Genomic DNA, 22,702 nt, shown 5'->3' on the forward strand with positions numbered 1-22,702 from the left:
ACTCACATGCCATTTCAGCGTTCATTTTTCAACACTGATTGCTTGCTAGCATCAGTTCTGGCGAGAAGTTATTAACAATTTAAAAAGATTTCCTTCGATTGAAAATGAAGACACAGAAATCTTACAAAATACGAAAGCGGTTGGCGGTGAAGAAGTTTCAGATATGGAAAGTGCAGCGGACCATACAGAGAAGAGAAAATCTCGTGTGTGCGGCCCCCGCAAGTCACGGTTTTCAAGCTTTTATGACGTGTCGCAGGACATGGCCTGACATCGCAGACGCAATAATTCGTTCCAGTTGACAATGCGTACAGACTTCCTTGTACGCACAGCTGACGTTGACACCAACCATCCTGCGGCTGCAGCAAGGGAGGATCTGAGTTGAGTTGAAGTTCTGTTCCTTCTAGCGTACAAATATCGATCATCAGCGTTCATCGCAGTGGTTGGCCGAACTTCCTCGATGCCGAATCTGTGATTAGAGATTGCTGCCAAAGTCTAGAAGGACTCATATTTAGCCAATCTGGCCACTTCTGTTTGACTTTTTGCTGCCTCTAGTCTACCAATAGCTCTCCATCGCAGTTTTTCGGGCAAATGATGCTTGGAAGTCCTTATTATGAAACTGCCTATCCCACATTCCTCATCTCAGTATCACAGCGAAATTTGCAGGCTTGCTTTCAAACCAACAGTTTTACACATGAAGTACTCGCGGATGACACGTATTCTGATAGCAGCACCATTAATTTGCAATTTAACTCAGCAACTCTTATTTGACAACATATTCAAATTTTATACGGATCAGTCTATTTTTGAATGAGTTATCGCTATTTCTTCCTTAATGTTTGGAAACCAATGTATTTACACGTATACAAAATTCATAACAGAGTACTAAGCCACATTGGCAAGGCATCTGTAAATATTTCAGGAGTTCAAATACAGAATGGGGTCTTCAGCAATGGAACTGCGAATTTCACTGGCAGTAGGAAAACGATACGAATTTAAACTTCTGTTCAAAAGTGCATTTTTGTAAGCAATCCCATGGAAAGAAATGAATAGCACTCAAAACGAACATTTTGTGCATCGAGGTGAAAATTTCTTAGCTTCTTGTTATATCTTTCTCCGTGTGTTTTATAAATTATGTATTTACTGTCTTGCAACGGTATTTCAAGTACACGTACATATTGAAACTCAAAAAACAAATCTCAATCAAACTTGAATAGAAGAGAAACACGCCAATGTGACAATCAAAATCGCAATAACAACCTTGTATTTAGCGTACATATATTGAAACAATCGATTTCGAGGGCAGCTAAAGGTCCCTGCTCATCATTCAGGAGAACGAAATTACTAGAAAGGGGAAAAAAGAAGAAAAATAAAGCATTGGCAAAAGGAGTCTCAGAAACACGTGGTCGTTATCAGCACTGCACGTGGTCTTAACCGGATTTTGAATCGGAGTTACACTGACCGCCTACTTTTACTGAGCCAGGCTATCTAATCAAACATAAAACACATACACTAATACGGAAAAAAAAAAAAAACAGTAAAAAAATAGGGAGCGAGGGGCAACTGCACCTTCATGCACCAAGTCTGACCAAATCCATATATAACTATGTAGAGTTATTCCTTGCCTTCATGCAACAAGGCACCAAGTTCATATATAACTATGTAGAGTTATTAGGTATTTTGGAAGCAGGAATGATGAAAAATGAGCAAGCCTTCGCCGAGAATCGAAACGCGAACATCTGGCTCAGTACACTTTGGCCTCAGCCTGGCTCAGTACACTTTGGCCGCGTACTGAGTCAGGCTGAGGTGGGATCTTTAGCTGCCCTCGAAATCGATTGAGTGTTTTAATATATGTAAGCTAAATACAAGGTTGTTATTGCGATTTTGATTCTCAGTCAAACTGTTCACTGTTTTCAACTCGTTAATATCGCATCCGAAGAAAATTGAAAATTTTACTTCTTGGAGAAAATATTTATTGAAAGTGAACTACAAGAACAAATGTAAAGCCAAAAATTTAATAATTAAATCTTTTCTTTATGAAATAAGTGTGCAAGACTCTATGGCATTAATTTATACAATGAAATAACGTCATAGCAAACCTTTTTCTACCATTTCGGTTCACCATTTTGAACAACTCATTTTAAATAAACCTTTTTGTTTTCTATATTTCTAATTTTTGAGAGGTCCTATCGTAAATTCTTCATTAAGTTTTAATTGAAATCTGCATAACAATATCAAATTACATTTTCTTTTCAATGTTATGAATTAAAAATAACGTACCACATTGAAGTTTTAATGAAAACCATTTCAAGGTGTACACTACAATCTGAATCTTGAGACTGCGGTTTTTTTTTTTTTTTTTGTCTGTGGGAAAAACAAACGAGCAAACAAAAGCGTAAATGTAATTTTTCAGGTTCCAGTTTCTAACTGCAACAAAGTGCAGACAAATTCAGCGTCGTGAACAGTTTATATCCCGAGCTTATAAAACTACGAAAAAGATTGTCAACTAGCAGCAACTTCCGATTAGTTTATCATTCGTGAATATTTTTAAATGTGCCATAATAAATATCCTTGTATTCTAACTTATGTTAAAATTTAAGTACCTGGCAAGATATGTAACTTAATCAATGGCAGATCTTCATTGCTACAAGAAATATAAACATCATGAATCTTTCCAAAGTCCTGTTCATTCTCTTTTCGAAGAAACGTAAGTCCTCGTGAATACAGCCAAACTATGATGTGGTACCGATAACGAGAACATGCGAAATGACCAGCCGTGCTAGCAAACAAGATAACTGCAAAAAAGAAAACAGAATGAATAGTGAAAATAACAGATAAAATTGACAAATTGCAGCTGCTTTTAGTTAAAAAGAAAGTTTAAAAAACATTCTTCTCGTCTGCGAATTTCCTAAATGCGCACTGGTATCGCAACCATGGAACAGGCTTTTGGACTAATGAACTTCAGCTGAAAAATTCATTCAAGTGATGTTTCGTAAAAAGAAGCAAGAATTCCTCTTCTAAATTCTGCAGTTCTTCTAGTCATGACCTTTCTAAATTCAATAATCAGATACTGAAATTTTCTGTATATTACTGTAGTTTTAATTATTTCGCAAGAGAAATTAAACAAAATTTTCTCGTCAATTAAAGATCGACGACGAAAATTTTAAGAAACAAAAACATTTGAATGTTCATTTTCAGAAATAACTATTGCCAGCCTATTGGTCCAATGTAGGAAGCTCCTCCCACAGTTGCGAAAATGATGTGCAGTTAGGAAATTGGCGTCTCGTTTAGAGTGAGACAAAAATAAAATTGATGGCTTGAACAAATTGGATTATCACAGCAATGATTTCTAAATTCACTTTTAAGAAGCCCATAATTATGTATCCGATGGTATACTTAGTTTGCTTTCGTTTTTTGTTGCAAGACCGAGCGCAGTATTTTTTAAATGAAACGAAGTAATAAAATATTTCCTATTAAAACTAACCCAAGATATGAGGCAGTACAATATGTCACATGAAAATCATTAGAAAGTGAAGATAAATATTATAATGTCGAAACTGTAAATCACAAACTTTTGAACTAAATAATAATCTTGATGTAAAGTAATTAAAAAACTTTTCTTAATTAACATAGCTATTATAATTCTTTAGGGAAGGCTTTTGTAACTTTTCTCACAGAATACTACATATAAAAAACTACTACAAATACATACCCATTAATACATTACAACAAATCAGAAAAACTATGCAATACTTATTTATAATTGACCCTTTAATATCATAAATACTGTAATATTCTTACAGATACTATGATTTAATTATTATTATTTTCATTTTTAATTCCTTATTTTACAGAAACTTGAAGATCCCTCGTCGTCCGTTTTTTACATAAGGTAACCCTTCTTTCAGAACTGCACTAAAACATTCTAGAATTAAGAAGAGTAATTTTATATTTAAAAATGCACTCAGTCGTAAAATGAGAGACTTCACCTTTTTCTTGCAAGACAGGGTTAAAAAAAGCAGTTTTCAGAGGTAAAAATAAGTCTCTGTTTTTGAACAAGCACTTCCTTTCACATACAAGCAATATAATGCTATAGCATATATATATATATATATATATATATATATATAGTAATATAATGCCACATTAGTAATATAATGCTCATCCACTCTAATATCAAATTCCTTTCTTCTCTGCATTTCACTTTTAGATTATAATGCCCATTATCAATTTTATTACGAATATCAATTTCTGAAATCATTAATATTTTTATATTCATCATAACAATATTACTTTCGCCTTGAAAGTTGCACAAGTGCGCCAGCTTTGGAATTTTCGCCAACGCCTCGTTAATTCTCTGTTCAGTCTGTGTTACCACTTTTAAGTATTGATATAAGGATCTACACTTCGTTTATTGAAGCTATAGTACTCGTCTTTTAACTGACAGCTATGGTACTATGTTTGTCTAAAATAAGTAACATGTTTTAAATTGTGCATATTTTATTTGGAAATAAAATGTTCTATGATTGTTGACAGGTTTGGTTTTGATATGTATTATTTTTTAGGGCAAGGAGATGTCCGTGCGACCGGCAGTTGAAGATTCAGCGACTTGTGGATTTATTGAATTGAGTTTTCTTATAAAAGAATAGTTCATTGTGACTGAATTGAACGTTTTTGTATTTAGTATAAATGCTAAATAGTTACTATGGAAGATGTGAGAGTTTTAAACCGGAAGTGAGGAGCTATGAAATAAAAAATTCATTGGCTTGCAAATTATGTTAGTAATGAAAGCATAAAAAATGTTTACATGATCATCATAAAAAAGAAAATTATATGCTAGAGACACCAAAAAATCAATTGGGAATTGTCAAGACTCAGTGTAACGAATTTGTTTCAGAAAAACCACCTGTCGAAAATAGATGAAATCGAAGAAAATTCAGAAAATCTGGAGGTAAGACTTTTAAAATTTAAAGCTTATTTCAGAGGTAATTCTTATTAGCCCGAAAGGGCAATAAGAAAATTTGGAGGTAAGACTTTTAAAATTTTAAGCCTATTTCACAGGCAATTCTTATTTGCCCAAAGGGGCAATAAGAAAATTTGGAGGTAAGACTTTTAAAATTTAAAGCCTATTTCACAGGTAATTCTTATTTGCCCAAAGGGGCAATAAGAAAATTTGGAGGTAAGACTTTTAAAATTTAAAGCCTATTTCACAGGTAATTCTTATTAGTCCAAAGGGGCAATATCCCCAGAAGGACTCTTAATTTCGTTTTGGCATTTTACGCTGATTCACTATAAACGGCGTTTCACTTTTTAAATTGTTGCCAGCAAATATTAGAGCCCTGTATTATATTTAAAGAAATTAAATAATGAAGAATCTGCATAAATATATGTATGTTTCTCGTATTGTGATAAAAAAACGTACCTTGAGCCATCCAATTTTGAATAACCTACGTCTCCACCCAAATATGGGCATCTGGAAGCCCAAATTTGGAGTTTGTTTTATTATCTATTTCATATTTTCTAAAACTTCAGCGAATTTTTAATTAACAAACTACGATTTCAAAGCCAGCAATGGCAACATTGTACGGAAACGTTTTTATCTCCAGCGCGCGAGACTATGTATCGAAAATTCTAAAGATACGCTCATTTTAAAATTATTTTGCGATATTGCTGTTGAATTGAATTTTATGCTTTAAGTGCGAGGAACATGATATTTAATAAACAAAGGTAACACACAAAACGTTAAAAAGACGCCCCGTTGGGCGTAATGTAAAATCTAAAAGCTTTCAGAATTTTTTTTTTTTTTTTTAGTTACTGCAATTGTTAATGAGGTAAAGGTGAAATTGTCGGTAAGGTTGAAGAGTGGAATAGCTTTAAGGCTCAGTTTAATTCCTTGATATATTCTAATAATCAGCTTCATGACTCACAAAAATTATTTTATTTTAAATTGTCATTAATTGGTAATGCTAAGCAGAGTCAAACTACATTTAGCTCACTTTATGAAGCATTAGAAGAACGTTATGAAATAAGAGACTACTTACCTTAAATGTAAGAAGGTAGTTTACAAATCATCTGAGCTTATATATCTTGAAGCGTCATAACTTAAAATATAGAAATATGTATTATGAATCTACAGTTGAACAGCGATTTTTAATTGGCAAAGTAATAAAATATGTAAGAGGTTTTAAACATTCAGATTTAGAGTTAGTTAAATGAAGTGCGAATACTCTTGTTTCACTCTACGGGTTCATGGATTTGGAGTGATTGATAACAACCCTTCATGAAGAATCAAAAACACAATTTATTAGTCAGTATTACACAGGAGAGTTCCAAAGACACGTTTAGAGCCGTCGAAAAACTGCGATAAACCTGCGCTGAAACAATCAGCAACACAGCCTTCAGAGAGGAATATTCAGGCTACGCCAATGCAGGCTATAACGGTGAAGATAACTTCACGGCAAAGCGCTAACGTACCACTTCCTACTCGGTCGATCACTCTCAAGCTAACCTCTGAACACAAAGCACTACTACTCAATTAAACACACTCTTCACGATAAACTTGCTACTGTAGCTTTTGACATGCTTTGGAGAACCTTCTCAGGAAAACCAGTTCTAGAATGTTCTCGCTCCGTCTATGGCATATCTCCAATTTTGTCGCCAAATCTGGCATCCCTGCCTTTCCTTGCCATTTTCTAGCAACCCTAAACCAGCTTTGCGGGGAAGCTATCTGACTGCAGCTGGGCATTTCGCAACACTATTATAAATGCTGTGCTTCAAACGATTAATAAAGAGTCAAGAAAGCTTTTCAAATATCTTTGGAGACTTCCGATTTACCTAAATGGGAAGCTTTAATAACTTTTCTTAAGAAAGACAATCATTTCTTTGCAATGGCTCTCGGCACAAATGAAGTAAAAATTTGTAAATAACGTTACAAATCTAGTTATAGGCTCATCCAGATTAACTCGTTAATCTGGATTACATCCTGCTTATAAATAACATGAATTTTTAAAATATAATGTGTGCTACATAAAAAATAATTCCTTATGCCTAAAGTAATTTTGGCTATGAATAAAATCAATGAATGTAAGTCAAATTGTAATTGTAAGTTTTGTGGTAAGGCACATAATTCTCTGTTACGCAGCTCTTTGACAGAGGAACAAAATCAAAACAAAAATGAAAACCTTAATTCATCTAATTCTTCGCAAAATGAAGAAAACATTAACACTGAAATTACTGCGTCGAACAATCCAAAATCACCGTGTACGAGTGCTAATTTTTTTACTGTTGTGTTCTAATTTATGTGAAGGCCGGTTTAGGAAAAAGGCAGCTTCTGCTTTTTTAGATGAATATGATTAATGCTTCAGTAAATATAATATGAATCTGTTACGGTTAAGGGAAATAAAACTGAGCATTCAAATTTCGGGATTTAATAAATGATGTTGTTATTCAATTAAATCAAATTAAAGCGATGGTATGCGTTGCGGTTTTAACTTTCCCTAATGATTTTATTGGAGTTTCAGAATTCGTTATAGTGCCCAAAATAATAATGATCGCAACAGCATGACATAGATCTTTGCATGCCTGAAGGAATGGAATGCGAAAGGCCTTTTTTACAGACATATACTAGAGAACCATACAGTGGTTATGTAGTAAAGATGACGATGAAAGCGAATACGAAATCAGGTAAATCAAAATTTATGACAGCTAATGGATTAGAATCTATTGAGATGATTCATTTGGTACCCTAAAATATAATCTCTTTATAATGATTTTCTTCAGGATTATAAAGATTTAGGGCACATGGAAGAGGTTGCTAAAAGTCAACTACGAAATTGTTACTACTTGCCACACTTCGATGTGTACAGTCTTGACAAAACGTTAACGAAATAGCAAGTTATTTTTAACCATCCATATGGAAGTACAATAGCATCTTACATAGTAATAAGGGTATTGAAGCGGTTCTGCGATAATGAGCGATAATCATTTTTCAAGGACATCAGCAGTGTTTTTACTGGTTCTCTTGACTTCAAGACTACAGAAGATTTGCAGCTTTAGTTGATTTGAATGTTTTGCACAGTTTCGAATAATTAGTATTGTGTAACATAGATCTAATGACCAACACAAATAACAGGTTTCACAAGTCGTCAAGGTTTCACTTTGTCTCCATCTAATTAGCAACATGAATTGCAGAGCTGTAGATCGAGCTTACCAACTAGTCCTTGACTCAAAGAAAATTGAAGCACGAACTCAATAGGAGGGGAAAAAACACATTAAGAATATAAATTTTTTACAAGTTTCTGGCTAACGTAGTGTCTCTTAAGCTGTGGGTCGCGATCCTCATGGCGGTCGCGGGACCTGCAGCAGGCGATCGCCAAAAATTTTAGCAGTTTTGATATTTCTTATTATAATAATTTTACAATTATCAAATATTTTTACACAATGTATCTGAAAATAGATAAAGAATAAGACAATACAGACAAAGAAAACAAAAACGGAAACATTTCGATGTATTCTTTTTATAATATTGTTACATTTTTTCCCCTTTCTTTACGTTACGTACGTACGAGGTTTGAGTGGATTTGGACTGAATAATGACAACAGCACTCGATGAAGTATCGAAACACATTTTATTGGCCAGTATTCTCAGGGCAGCTCCAAAATCACGTTTTCACAGTAATCGAAGAACTACTATAAGCACGCTGAGGCAATCAGCTACACAGCCTCCAAGCAAGCAGACTATAACGGTAGAGACAGCTTCATGGCGAAGCACCAGAGTACAGCTCCCGACTCTGCTCGGTCGTTCTCGGAACTTCACGTACTCTCGAGACTCTCCACGCTAAACTCGCGATGCACTCGACGATACACTAGAGTAGAGCACCCGATGCAGTCGTTAACGGAGCTCAACACACTCCTTCAACGATGCACTAACCGAGATACACTAAAAGACTCTTTCGATGCACTGGACGAACCACTCGGCACTCGCTGACCGACTGTGAACTCGATCGACTCCGCACGAACTAACAAACTGACTCTCCGAGTAGGCAGGCTTATATAGCTTTTGGCTTATGTTTGGAAACATTCTGGGCTAAACTGGTAAGAATTCGTTCTAGAAGGTTCTCCATCCATCCACAAAATATCGCCAATTTTGTCGCCAAATGTCGCTACACGGGCGGTTTCTCGCCAAATGTGGCAACCCTGCCTTCCCTTGCCATTTTATGGCAACCCTAAACCTGCTTTGAAGGGAAGCTATCTTACCGCACCTGGACATTTCGTAACAATATAAAAGTTCATTTTCCTTGCTTTGCACGTGACAATGTCATTTCGTCTGTTACTTACTTAAAATTTTCACACTGCTCTATGTCTTAAAATTATAAATTAAAATTAATGACCTAAAACTGCAATAGTATACTACAGTACAAGTGAAAAAATTGACAATTTCACTCACGCGTATGTCGGATTTGCGCAATACTAATGGAATCCCAGAAAATTTTTGTAAAATTTATGGGGTCCTGGGGGGTCGCGAAAAAATCTCAGTGATAAAAAGGGGTCGCGATTGAAAAAAAATTAAGATACCCTGGGCTAACGAATAAATTTGTTGATTGCGCCGACGTCCTATCTTAGCCCAGACAGCCTGGCAGTCGATGTTTATGAATTTTTTCATTTAACTGGCATCATCATCTTCATTCTTTCTCATTCAATGGCAATCCCGTATATAAATGTAGTCTATGTTTCTAATGTTGTTTATATTTATATCTTAAATTATCATTTCCCGAGATGCGATGATTAATATCATCATTTTTTTTCCTTCGCCTCTTTTGCAAAACTGCCAGAGCGCTGTTATATGCATTATATATATATACGTTTGGCTGTGTACCAGCTGTGCACGACCTCAACCACTGCTGAGATGTTTGCAAGTGCTTTAATGTTTTCTTAATAAATACCATATTGCAATCCACTGTGCAATACGTTGTGTGATTTATGCTGTTTCAAAATCTATAATCATTGTATTAAAAAAATGCGCAACTGAAATGTATTGACGGGCCGCATAAAATTGCTTCGGGATCCGTATGTGGCCTTCGGGCTGCCAGTTTCAGACCACTGTGTTATGGAACCCTCATCTTAACTGTTTTTCTTACAAAGTTGCAACTCAACCTCCAAACACTTGCGCGAAACGAACTGCTCTTTCGAATATTAAAAGAGTTTTAGGTCCAGTTGACAAAAGCAAAAGTACTTATCCAAAGTGTGTGTTTTCTTCATTGGGAGTGAGAAGCATTACTAGCGGATGCCATTGAAAGGAAAAGGACAGAATTGGTATGAAACTATTGGCATTCCAAGATACTTTCTCCAAGTGTAAATATACGTAAATTTCGGATGCGTGAAAGTAATCGTATCATGCTGCAGTTTATACACATTGGATGTCGTCTAATTCTTTGCAGCAAATCATGAGTAGCTTCCACAGGTAAATTCCACTTTACAATAAGACACCGACCGAATTTGGCTCCCATAACTTTTTCCGCCTGCGTACGAGGCATTTGCTGCATACCCGCCAGGAACAGGCCTGACCTAATTTATGAAGGTAGTAGTTTGCAGTTAAGTTAGCAGAATCGAAGCAAGTAGCGAAATTTGACGAATAACGGAGGCTTAGTTCAAAAGGAAAAAGTTTTTTTTTTTTAGTTTTCTCAATGGTTATTAAAAGCTTAAGTACTGGTTGTTTGAATTTCGATTTGCAGATTAGTTGCTTTAGTAGTGTAAAGAATAAAAAGGGGTAGTATAATTTATATAAGTTTTATGTTATATGAATATGATATATTCATTTGGAAGTTGCTGAAAGAGTGATGAACACTGAAGGAAATGCCTTATTTCTTTGCTTAAGAAGAATCTCAAGTTCTCATCATATATCTAACGAACCTTCTTTAATTAAAACAATATTAAAATTTTTGTTTGCAATCCCTGGCCTGACTCTAGCCGGAGATTGCAAACTCAATCGCTCCATCTCATTGCAAACTCCATTGCTATTTGAGACCCTACTACCGTCAGCTGGACGTGCTAATCACAACATCACAAAGATACGAGAAAGAAATGCTTTTGATTGCCTTTAATATTACGCAATTGTAGAAAAGTTAACTTGCCTTTTTTTTCCGCGTATAAAACAAAGGATAGACAGTTTTGTACAAGTTTAAGCTCAGCTTACTGTTAAGCGAGGAAAAAATTATTTAAAAATTACTTTAGAAGCCTTTTAATTGATTTTAGTTAGCTGAAATTTCCCAGCTAAAGAAGTTATAATGGCGTATCTTATCAGTTATTCAAATTTCCGAGTTTAGTAATTAAGAATACTCGGAGCTGTTGATAGGTCCAAATAATTCAGTTAATAGAGTTCCTCGCCACTTATCAAACATTCTTGGATTAAATTCCTTTCAAGTAGAAATAATTACAAGCTCAAGTACATATATCCCCGTATATATATCAGCATGTCCCCAACATTTCTGCAACAGAAAGGAGACAAATATCTTACATTTTTACTTCCTTGTACGAAGTAAAAAGGAAGTATTATAACCGCGAAAAGCTTCAGGCGGCATATTTCAACGATAATATCCACTTTGACCGCTTTCGAATGCAATTTAACGATGTTTTTGCGTGATACCTGTACGTAAGGACAGAATAAAAGACTCTTTTCCTCCAGAAAAAAAACTAAAAAACTGCTTTAAAATGAATTCTGAAGGGAATTTTTCGTGGCGTCTGTACGAACGTATGTACGTACGTGCGTACGTACGTATCTCGCATAACTCAAAAACGAGTAGCCTCAGAACGTTGAAATTTTATATATAAGACTACTATAACATGTAGATGTGCACCTCGTATTTTAGTTTCAATCGGCCGCGCCAAACGTATATAAATACACTTATAAATATATCCACTCTGTTACCCGGCTCAGTGATCTCAGTTTCTTTACTCTTATATGTTTGTAAATTGTACATTTTTTGCTTTAAAAATGATTGAATTATGTTGTTTTTATCTTCCGGGTAAGAGTTTTATGCCTTTAGTAAATCTGTATGCAATACTTTTAGAATTATCAACAATTTTAAAATTTTTTAAGTGCCCCTAAGCCTAATTTTATGGCGGCCATTGCTCTTGTTTACATTTGAAACAGATGAGTAGCGGATTTGTTGCTAATATAGAGAAACTTAGCTTCGCAACAACAAAGATAACGCCTTCATTTATTATTTAAATCATGCTTAATCCTTTCTGGAATTTTTTCGAGGAAATAAGTGTTTAAGATTTACTTCGTAATTTTAATACAGATATTTTGAGTATTTATGTATCTTTGCCTTCTCGCGAAGTGAGAACTGAATTAATTGGACGAGAAATACTCAATCGTCTGTGAAAAACTGTTTCTTTTTTTTGTTTTGTTTGCTTAATTTCTTTTATACATCGTTCTAGCTTTGTTATAGTATTTGAATAGAACATGTGGCAACGATTAGATAATTCTTTAAATGATATACATTTTGTGCATTCTGAGTTATAATATGAATGAAATATAATACTGTTAAGTAAACCTAGCGTCAGAGTGTCGCTATGGTAAACAAAGTGAATTTTAAAGAATGCATTTATTCTTAAAAGCGTTAAATTTATTCTTTAAAGAATGCAATTATTTCTATTGTAGTTTATGCGCTGTCGGCGAAGTAGGTTTAATTCAATCTAATAAGTTTAAATAAAATGCAAGAAAAAATGCGTATAATTTAATATTCCGTATTAGGAAGTCATGTGGTGTACACATCAGATTTTTTTATCTCGTTATTAAAACAAAAGGTCACTCTTGTATGCGAATCTTATTAAAAACTATTTTTATAAGATATTATTTAATTCACTTATGGTGTTTCACTCTCATCGGAGTTCTGCCGGCGGTTTTTAACCTACTTCCTGCTAAGCTATCGTGTTCAAATTTTGTACACACGCGTTTTATTGATGATAATGTAATGCGGTAAAAAGATGTTTTCCAAAATTTTGATTTAGTTTTTTTTTTTTTTTTTTTTTTTTTTTTTTTTTAAATTTAATGTTTAAATGATCTTTCACGCGTATCTTCATTTAACGAACAAGCCAAAACTCTGAAATTTTATTGTTTACATCAGGGTATAAAGTAGAAAAAACAGTCCTTTAAAAGAACTTTGTATGAAATTTTTTATTTAATCTCTGATTTTTGTTAAATTTTTTGGATATAGCTCTATTTTATTCACCATTTCATATAACAGAATGGTTAGAAGTAAAAAGAGTCATTTTTCGTTTTTTGAAAACGATTTTTGAACTGAATACTTGACAGTGGGAACTGAATAATTGTCAATATGTTATTGAGTTTAAAAAGATAAGAAACAAAATAAGCTAAAAATATTTTATAAAATAATTTATTATATATTCTCGTGAGATCAAGAGATCAAATAATTGTATTAACAAAATTCATTTACAAACTTATACCGCAAATAAAAGTGTGCGACGCCCTTTATAAATTCATGAAGATAACAGCTTATACTTTTCAGCGAAGATGCATTTGATTAACAGATTTCGTTATTTGGACGCCCACGCTTTTATCATTCGTGATATACAATTGTAGAAGAATTTTGTAAAGAGAATTATTCAGTCTCTGATTCCCATGAAACTGTATGATAAATTATTTTCCTCTTTCAGTTCATTAATCATTTAATAAGTTTTAAATGTAATGTTTTTATATAAACAATTTTTATCTTTTTTTTTTTATTTGTAGATCAATTAAGCTCGTATAAGATACCATTATCTATATTTAAAAGCCTTTCGCCGTTATGTGAAATCAATTCATCGATAAGAATTCCATGCTTGCAACGCTGTCAGCAAATACAGCTTATCGGTTCTATTATTATCGTTGAATACTTGGTGATTCTCCGTGGAGCACTGATGAATCCTGGTTGATACATTCCGTTTTCGAAATTACTATTTAAAATCTTTAACATGTGTCGTTAGTTTCAGCAATGATCGGTGATGATTACAAAGGACAATTGAGATCTCGGATAATTTTTATCTTAATGGGAGGGCAGCTATTGTAATTAATTCACTGAAAAATTGGTTTTGCTCATTCATACTTTTTACAAAGCTGGCATAAAAATTTAAGTTTTGTATTTTAGGGTTTATATTTATTTTAACTAACATTTATTTTAAGCTATCTTTCCTGTCAAGCCTTTACTTTCCCCTGGAATTGCCAATGCCAGAGTATGTAAATTTTAGTAGAACGCGCAGAGTATTCAAATATTTAGCAGAAGTAATTTGAGTTAAATAGAAGGGAAACGAGTTCGTAAGTGTGCTTTCTTGATTCACGAGCGTGAAGGTTGCTAGGTAGAAATTTAAGAACCGCGCGTTTCGGCCTGTGTGCCTACTTCGGCAGTTAGTTGAATCTTTCAACTTCTTATTCAGAAAGTTTGCTGAAATCTCAGCTGTATCTTAGAACGCGGTTAGGTTAGTCACGTTTATAGAGCCTCGTAGGTAGTTACGTTGTTATTTATTCATCCTGATTATTTATCTTTAGTTGTACTTTCCGATTTTTAGTTAACCGCCGGGTCGGTGTAGTTTGTGAGCGTCAAGTGAACGCATCTGTAACTTCTAAAGTGGAATAAAAAGGGAGTTAAACCCTTCTTAAGAGTTTGTGTAATTTCCAGTTCATAGCAGTCACTACTACTGTTGCGGGCAAGTTGGGGCACAATATATTTGTATTGAAAGGTAAGGTAATAAATTCAAAGATAAGGTAGGCTTAATTTATTTTATTCTTACATTGCCATGGAAAAATGAAATTTTTAAACATATTTATACATGTAATCGTCTTGCAACTACAATGGCAAATTTGCTTTACCTACTAAAATAAATCATTTGCTGCGCAAAGATGCATTTACCACTAAGTAAGCCGCCCAACCGGTATAGTGGTTAGCGTCAATAACTACCGTGCCGAAGGGCCTGGGTTCGAATCCCGGAGAAGGCATGGATGTTTGTAAATGTATAGTGTCCGTGCGGCTTGGGGGCACAATAACTATGCGGCGAACCGAAAGTCCTCTTGATCGAGAGGTTGGTGGTAGGGAAAAAGAGGTGGGAGACACTTGTACCCGTCCCTCCCGGGGTACTCTTCATCATAATTGAGCGCGGAACTGAGCTAAGTCACACTGTCACCTGTAATGTGCTCAAAGCTGTTGCCAATGACAGGCGTAAACTTACGCTCCTTGCCACGAGGATTTTCGTAGACTTGGGCCGACTATAGGTCAGATCACGGAGTATACTATTATACTCCGTGACAAATGAGCATTAGCAACAACAACAACAACCACTAAGTAAAAGTCTTTAGCTAGTTGCCAGATGTCGCCCTCAATGAGTTCCATTGCCCTCATTGAGTTCCATTGCCAGTCAGACAAATGAGCATTAGCAACAACAACAACAACCACTAAGTAAAAGTCTTTAGCTAGTTGCCAGATGTTGCCCTCAATGAGTTCCATTGCCCTCATTGAGTTCCATTGCCAGTCAGACAAATGAGCATTAGCAACAACAACAACAACCACTAAGTAAAAGTCTTTAGCTAGTTGCCAGATGTCGCCCTCAATGAGTTCCATTGCCCTCATTGAGTTCCATTGCCAGTCAGACAAATGAGCATTAGCAACAACAACAACCACTAAGTAAAAGTCTTTAGCTAGTTGCCAGATGTCGCCCTCAATGAGTTCCATTGCCCTCATTGAGTTCCTTTGTCAGTCAGACAAATGAGCATTAGCAACAACAACAACAACCACTAAGTAAAAGTCTTTAGCTAGTTGCCAGATGTCGCCCTCAATGAGTTCCATTGCCCTCATTGAGTTCCATTGCCAGTCAGACAAATGAGCATTAGCAACAACAACAACAACCACTAAATAAAAGTCTTTAGCTAGTTGCCAGATGTCGCCCTCAATGAGTTCCATTGCACAAGTTACAACTACAAATTCTATGTGACGGCACGGCCATTTAATTCAATTGTGTTTTATTTGCACAAGAATTTTGCGTTAAAATCTTCAGAAAACTGCTCACATTATTTTAAGCGTCATACAAAGTATCCAGTTGTAAACTGGATTTGTTATTTGGGTACATGAAGCAATACTTAGGTAGAGCAAATCCATTTAATAAAAATTGTCTGAATGCACATTGAGTTCACGTGAATGAATTCATTACGACAGACGTACCTAAGAAACGGGAACGGTTGCAGACAACCTGTTATATGAAACAATGAGAAAATTTACCATGTTCCTCTGATTACATGAGCCATCAAATAAAACATAATCCAGAAAAACAGACGTCTAAAACTATCCATATTACTTATCAGCGAATACTGATAGACGATTCTATGTATATTGTTGGGAAACTAGTTAACTCTTCGGGCATCAGCTACATCAGCTATACGGAAATTCTCCGCGCAGTCAAACAAAGTAATGCTATAAGATGTTATAGATAACTTTTCCCACTAGAACATTGTTTATCTTGAAGCTTAATTGAATCTTAACTCTCCATCTATAAGTGGTCGATTAGCTCGACAATATACGTCCCGCAATTATTCATGTTTTCCGATCTGAACAACAGGAACATTTGGCCGTTCACCTAATCTCGCACCAAGTGACGTTTTTACTGTCTTCATAATCTGTTGTGGGTTTTTGAAGGTGATTAATTTTCGAAAGGGGGGGGGAAGCTCTGAAAAAAGCAAAGAAATGTTTAAAAATAGATTTCAGATGGGTTTTGAAGATCTCTACTAGCCATATTAGAAATATGTTATAAAAGAAACTTAATATAAAAGTGGGTTTATCTCAGTGTTATAACACCAGTTTCTTGTTGTTGTTGTGACTTATCTTACTTGTCTGACAGTAACATCAGAAAAACCCACAAATTTTATCGTGGCAAGAAGTGCAAGACTGAGCCTGTCGTTTGTAAGATCCTGGAGCACAATACAGGTACGACTTTTCTCAGTTCCATTCGCAATTTTGATTTTGAGCGCCCCGGGGAAATGAGTCCAAGGGTTATCCCTCCCTCTTCCCCTACCACCAGCTTCTCGAGAGGACTTTTGGCTTGCCGCACATTTACAAACATCAATGCCTTCTCCGAAATTCAAACCCTGGCCCTTCAGTTCGGCAGTCAGCATTGCTAATCACTATCCCGGTTGGACGGCACCAGTTTCTTAGACGTACGAATATTACTAGCAAAATAATTTTGTTTCGAAACATGACTCCTGTAAAAAATGTCACATTTGTGTTTAGTGCTTAAACTCTAAAATTCGAGCAAAATCATTTGAATTTGCAGAATAGACCCATACATTTCTGCTTGGGAATGTTCACAAATATATAACTGTCTTATTTCTTTAGTTATTCAATTGAACTTACAGATAACTCCAATTCCTGTTAACACATATACTATAGGAGATACTGGACAAAGCTCATTTTTGCTCAGGGTAATGATGACTTTTCCTCTCACTTCTTTTCTGCCTTCAGTGTTACTGCAGTTAGTTGAATTGACGTCAATAATCTGTAGAGCAAGGAAATATCATTAATGATTGTTACTTATTTGATACTTAAAATTACAATTAAAGTGTAGAATACAGAATGTTAAACAGATACAAATCACTCTGTAAACTTTCTTCAGAAAGAAAAAAGCAATTAATCTTAGTCTGATTTTAGATTTAGATTTGTACAACTCCATTTTCATTTGCAAAAGTTTTCAAATTGATTACTCGGTGTCGTACTCCTGAATGTACAGTACAGTCCCATTAACTTTGAGCCTCTTGACGACAGAGAAGTTCTGCTTGAAAATCTGTGCATTCATTTGGAATACGGTGCTTAGAATAGCAAACCTCAGATTGCTCTTCAAAATGGACTAATGCTAGACCAACCTTATTGTTCATTTTGCTGCCATCTGTAAAGCAAACCATACGAAAACACTTTTCAATAGTCTCTTTATAATCGCATAAATTAATAGGCTCTAACGTAGCTGTATGAGGAATATTCGGGAAAAGGTACATTTCCATTTATGCAGTCTTCCAAAGGATCAGTTGACAATGCCTCGAAAATATTATTCCTATACTCAGTTTCGAAGGTAGTAGGTGGAATTTCTGCAAGAACAAAAGTAGCCCCATAACTTAGTGTATAACCAGTAATAATACGAAGAAGAATTCTCCATTGGGTCTTTCTGAAATTTCTTTGTTAATCTTTTTTGCAAAAACATGTCCGAGAGCCACACGAAATAAATGCACAATACTCAGCTTATACATAAGTTTCTTGACTTTAAATTACCAAATTAAATTATTATTATATTAATTTGTTGAAAACTATTAATAAATTTTTCACATTTAATAGAAAGGAATTCGATCTGGTTGACTGCTTTTTCCATGCAAATTTCCAGTGAAGTATGACACCAAGAAAATTAACACTTTCTGCAAATTCTAAGGGCGAATCATAGATAATTAAAAAAGCAATATTTTGTTCATCGAAATTTCTGGAAACAACCATAGCTCGACTTTTTGAAAGATTGGAAGGGAGTTTACGAGAGATAGCCCACATGGAAACAAAATCCAGCGCTGCTTGTGCTCTCAAAAGAATATTAGTCTTGGAAAATTAATAGTAAGTCATCTACAAATGAAATTTTTAAACAACCATTAAGGTGACATAAAAGATCATGTTTTAAACAACAGAACCGGACACAGAGAGGACATCCTTTTTCCAGAGAATAAACCTTACTGTCGGACCCAAGTAAAAGCTCAGCAGTACTCCCGTTTAAGAAGCTTTTAAGCAGGTTATAATAGCAGGTTTAAGCAGGTTATAATAGCAGGTTTAAACAGGTTATAATATTTTTGCCATTCAAGGCTGAACACTGAGGTAATGAGCGAGTCACGAGGCTTAAGAACTTAGCATCTAGTTTAAGACTTCGAGTTAAGCTAAATCTTAAAAACGTATTGTGAAATTATGTATAAGATTTTGGGATTCTTTCAGTTTGATTTTATGAATTATTATGATGCTATATCTTTATTTCCTTGAATGTCTAAATATTTATCTAACCTGTTAACCGAGTTAGATGTAACACTTGGTTAACACTTCGCAGTATATAACCCTGGTTAACAGGTTGAATATACTGACCTGGTTAACAGGTCAGTATATCCAACCTGATAACCAGGGTTAGATTTACTGCGAAATTTAAATGTAGAAAATATTGAAGTTTCATAACAGCCACCTAATAACAAAAGGCTGGACATAGTGCTTACTTAGTGAGGTTTCTAAATGTGATAAGACTTCAAAAGATTAATATGATTAATATTACAGAATATACAATTCTGAGATATAATAGGAAAGTCTAATACTTAAAAATATCACACTTTCTTAGCTACTAAATAATTTGTATACTGTAAAATAAATAAAAAAGTCATTTATTAGCTGGAAAATTAGCTAACAGAAAAAATTGTATTCTAAATTATCACAAAAACAGATTGACGCACAGTTAATTATTTTAATTTTTAAAAGCAGAATTTAAAGGTATATGAGGAATCATAATATCTTGATTTTTAAAAGCAGAATTTAGAGGTGTATGAGAAATCTTAACACAAAACACTTTATTTTCACGTACTTTGTCTTTCTGGTCTTGCATCCATTCCCAGAATCGGACGGTTTCGCAATCACAGGTCCATGGATTCCCAGACAGCGTCCAGGTAATATTGGTTGACGGGTAGAAAACTGTATAAAATCTCGTCAAATTATTACCAGCAAGTTTCAGCGTCGTTAAGTTCTTAGGTAACTCGAAATCTAACACCGTTATGAAGTTCCTTTCTAAATCTAAAGACCTGAGACTTGAAAGCGATACGACATCGAATTTAATGGGATTTGTAATGGAGTTGTCTTGCAAATCCAACTGCCCCATGTTATCTGGAAAATTACTTGGAACCTGTAAATATTAAATGTATTTTTAAATTATTTAGAAGAGACATAAGCCAATGTAAAATTCAAAACTAACAAAAAAAAGGGCATTAGTTTGGCTTTGGGTTTTGAATAAATCTTTATCAATTTTGAAGCATTCGAAGAAAAGTCTCCTTCCTTCAGAACCAAAATATTTTTCGGAACTTTTATTCAAATTCTTTACCAAACTAAAACTGGTTTCCTGCCTAATTTTAAATGCTACTAAGCTTCTAATTAAAGTTATTAATTAATCATTAATTCTACTTTACATTCTGTTGTTGCAACTAATCTTACGTCCACGCTAATGAAGATCAATTAGAAATTGGTGATGAATGTACTTGTTGATTATATGCTTTGAGCGCATGTAATGATAATATGACTTTGATAATTTGATCCCAGGTTTGATCAAAAACAGTTACAAGGAAACAATGCATTTTCCCGTGCGTGTCCTCATAGCCCATTAGTAGCTTTTCTGGCTAGCAGTAGGAAGATCTCTTCCAGCAAGGTTATGGCTGATTCCCCAAGAAATATAAGAGATTTCACAGTAACCGCCAGACTAGATTGTGATGGACGACAATTCTTCACCACCTGGATCTGGCTGACTGGGTTTCCTTCATATCTTACCAGTCACCTTTTAAATGAGAGAATATAAGAAGTATTTGCCTTAACCCGTGCATGCTTATACTTTTGGTCCCTTAGCAAGAACTATTCGTTCGAGACCACTTTCTGCCATCGAACATCAAGTACATCCGTTCTGCAAAAGCACTACATTTAGCAAGTATTCAGAACTTTATCAAGATTTCAATTTTACGCTGATGCCTTTTTACGCTGATGGTCTACATCAGCATAAAAGGCAGCTTCGGCTAACTGCCTTTAACTCCTGCAGAAAAACTTCGGCTAACTGCCTTTAACTCCTGCAGAAAAGCTTCGGCTAACTGCCTTTAACTCCTGCAGAAATGTTTCATTTTCTAATAGGTGGACCGGAAAGTAATGTCGCTTTCTTACATTAAATTCACACGAATAAATTTTTAATACGTTTTTATTTTTAATCAATAATGTAATCACCCTCGTCATCAGCAACCTTTTGCCATCTAGTGCGCAGATTTTCAATCCCCGGACCGATATAAATCAATTGGTTTTCGAGTAAATATCTCAAGATGGCATTTTGGACATCATTCAAATTTTCAAATTTTTTGGCACAAAGAAAATGTTGTCGGGATCGGAATAAAGGGAAATCCGAGTGTACGATATCGGGCGAGTATGGTGGGTGATATAGCACCTCCCATCCCAATTCATTCATTTTTTCCAGGGTCCGTCTCGCAGAGTGCGGTCTTGCATTGTCGTGTTACAGAATGATGCCTTTTCTATTGACAATCGCCGGATATTTTTAGATTAAAGATTGGTTCACTCGATTCAATTATTCACAATAAAGATCTGCATTAACGGTTTGTCCAGGTTTTAGCAACTCAAAATGAACAATTCTGCGAATACTCCACCAAACACCACAGAAGCGCCTTTTTGGGATGTAAACCTTTTGTAACCCCTATTAAAATGAAACTGCCTTTTGCGTTTTGGATTATCATATAGGACCCATTTTTCGTCTCCAGTAATCAAATGATTAAAAAACGGTTTTGTATGGTGCCGTTGAAACAAAACGTTGCATGTGATGGATCGGTTGGTTGGCTTTGTTCTCTTCGGACAGATTATGGGAGACGCAAACACCTGCTTTGCTTATTTTTCCATTCTGCTTTAAATGTTCTTGGATGGTCGACCAAGGTTGGTTAAGAGTGTTTGACATGGATTTGCTTCCACTTCTGCCCTTAGCATGTTGTTGTCGACATGCGCAGAAACGACATTACTTTTCGGTCCCCCCATTACGTCTACATTTAATGTAATTGGAAAGAAAACATAATTTCAGTATTTATAAAAGATTTTTAGTGGCAGCAGGCGATTGATAATGGTATTTGGTGTAATAAGGATATAATGATAATTTTGCCACAGGCGTTTGTAATGTTTGAGAGTAAAGTTATGTAAAATAGCGATTTAGTAACAACATTCAAGAAATGAGTAATGTAGGAATATGAAATAGACATATGGATTACTGAAACAAAAGCAAATTTTTTTAAAGAAAAAGTACTCCGGCAAGTTTCACTACACTGTTTCTTCTGTTGCAGCTAAATGAAGAATGAGAAGTATAGAAAAAATTAGATGAACAGCATCATCTAGAACTTTCTCTTAACTACAATGATGCCATCTAAAATCAACAAAATCTCTCAATTTTAATCAAAGATTTAAATTCTGTCTGTATTTTTCTCCACTATATGAACATATCAGTTTTCGGTCAAATATCACTTTTCGTTCCTAGATGACATTATATTTTTTTCCATTCAGTATAGAAATTGTCATTATAGTTAGTAAAATATTTCTCATTATTTTTGTAGTGCCTATTTTTGTTTAATTCCAGCCAATGAAGGCTGTACAGGTGAGATCAGGTGCAAATGTGTGAGGCACCGAAGTAGCGCCATAGAAAAATGTTGTCAAAGTCCCGGCACCTTCAAAGGTACCAAACTGTTTGTTTATTCATCATTTAATAAAAAAAAACTAAAAACTAAATGATATAATAATTTTAATAAAAAAAGTTTAAAAAAATGACAAAAACCTTTTGCAAGTTCCTATTAGAACAGTCCACTTTAATGAAAAACTCAGAATCTTCTTCAACGCACGTGCAAATGCAAGAGGATGGGCACTTCTCTGGC

The 22,702-nt window shown here is 34.8% G+C and overlaps 1 protein-coding gene and 1 long non-coding RNA gene across 3 annotated transcripts in view; one reads left to right on the forward strand and one right to left on the reverse strand.

The window, feature by feature from the left end:
- The window catches only part of LOC146994229 (uncharacterized), a 118,985-nt gene extending 114,043 nt beyond the window's left edge, over nucleotides 1-4,942 (forward strand). For both annotated transcript variants that reach the window (XR_015043852.1, XR_015043851.1), the window contains one exon: nucleotides 4,563-4,942. This is a non-coding gene — a long non-coding RNA (uncharacterized LOC146994229). The remainder of the gene's footprint in view (nucleotides 1-4,562) is intronic.
- Nucleotides 1-19,920, reverse strand: part of LOC118200228 (protein toll-like) — a 33,823-nt gene extending 13,903 nt beyond the window's left edge. Inside the window, exons 1-3 of the mRNA XM_035372166.2 lie at nucleotides 19,621-19,920; nucleotides 17,391-17,532; nucleotides 2,601-2,792 (exon numbers count right to left, since the gene is read on the reverse strand). Of these exons, the coding sequence (XP_035228057.2) occupies nucleotides 2,601-2,792; nucleotides 17,391-17,532; nucleotides 19,621-19,911 (625 nt within the window). The 5' untranslated portion in view covers nucleotides 19,912-19,920. The remainder of the gene's footprint in view (nucleotides 1-2,600; nucleotides 2,793-17,390; nucleotides 17,533-19,620) is intronic.
- Between the last annotated feature and the right edge of the window lie 2,782 nt (nucleotides 19,921-22,702).

Source organism: Stegodyphus dumicola, chromosome 11 (genome assembly GCF_044657685.1).
Source record: "Stegodyphus dumicola isolate Sdum_Otavi_A_Nest chromosome 11, ASM4465768v1".
In the NCBI taxonomy this organism is placed as follows: domain Eukaryota; kingdom Metazoa; phylum Arthropoda; class Arachnida; order Araneae; family Eresidae; genus Stegodyphus; species Stegodyphus dumicola.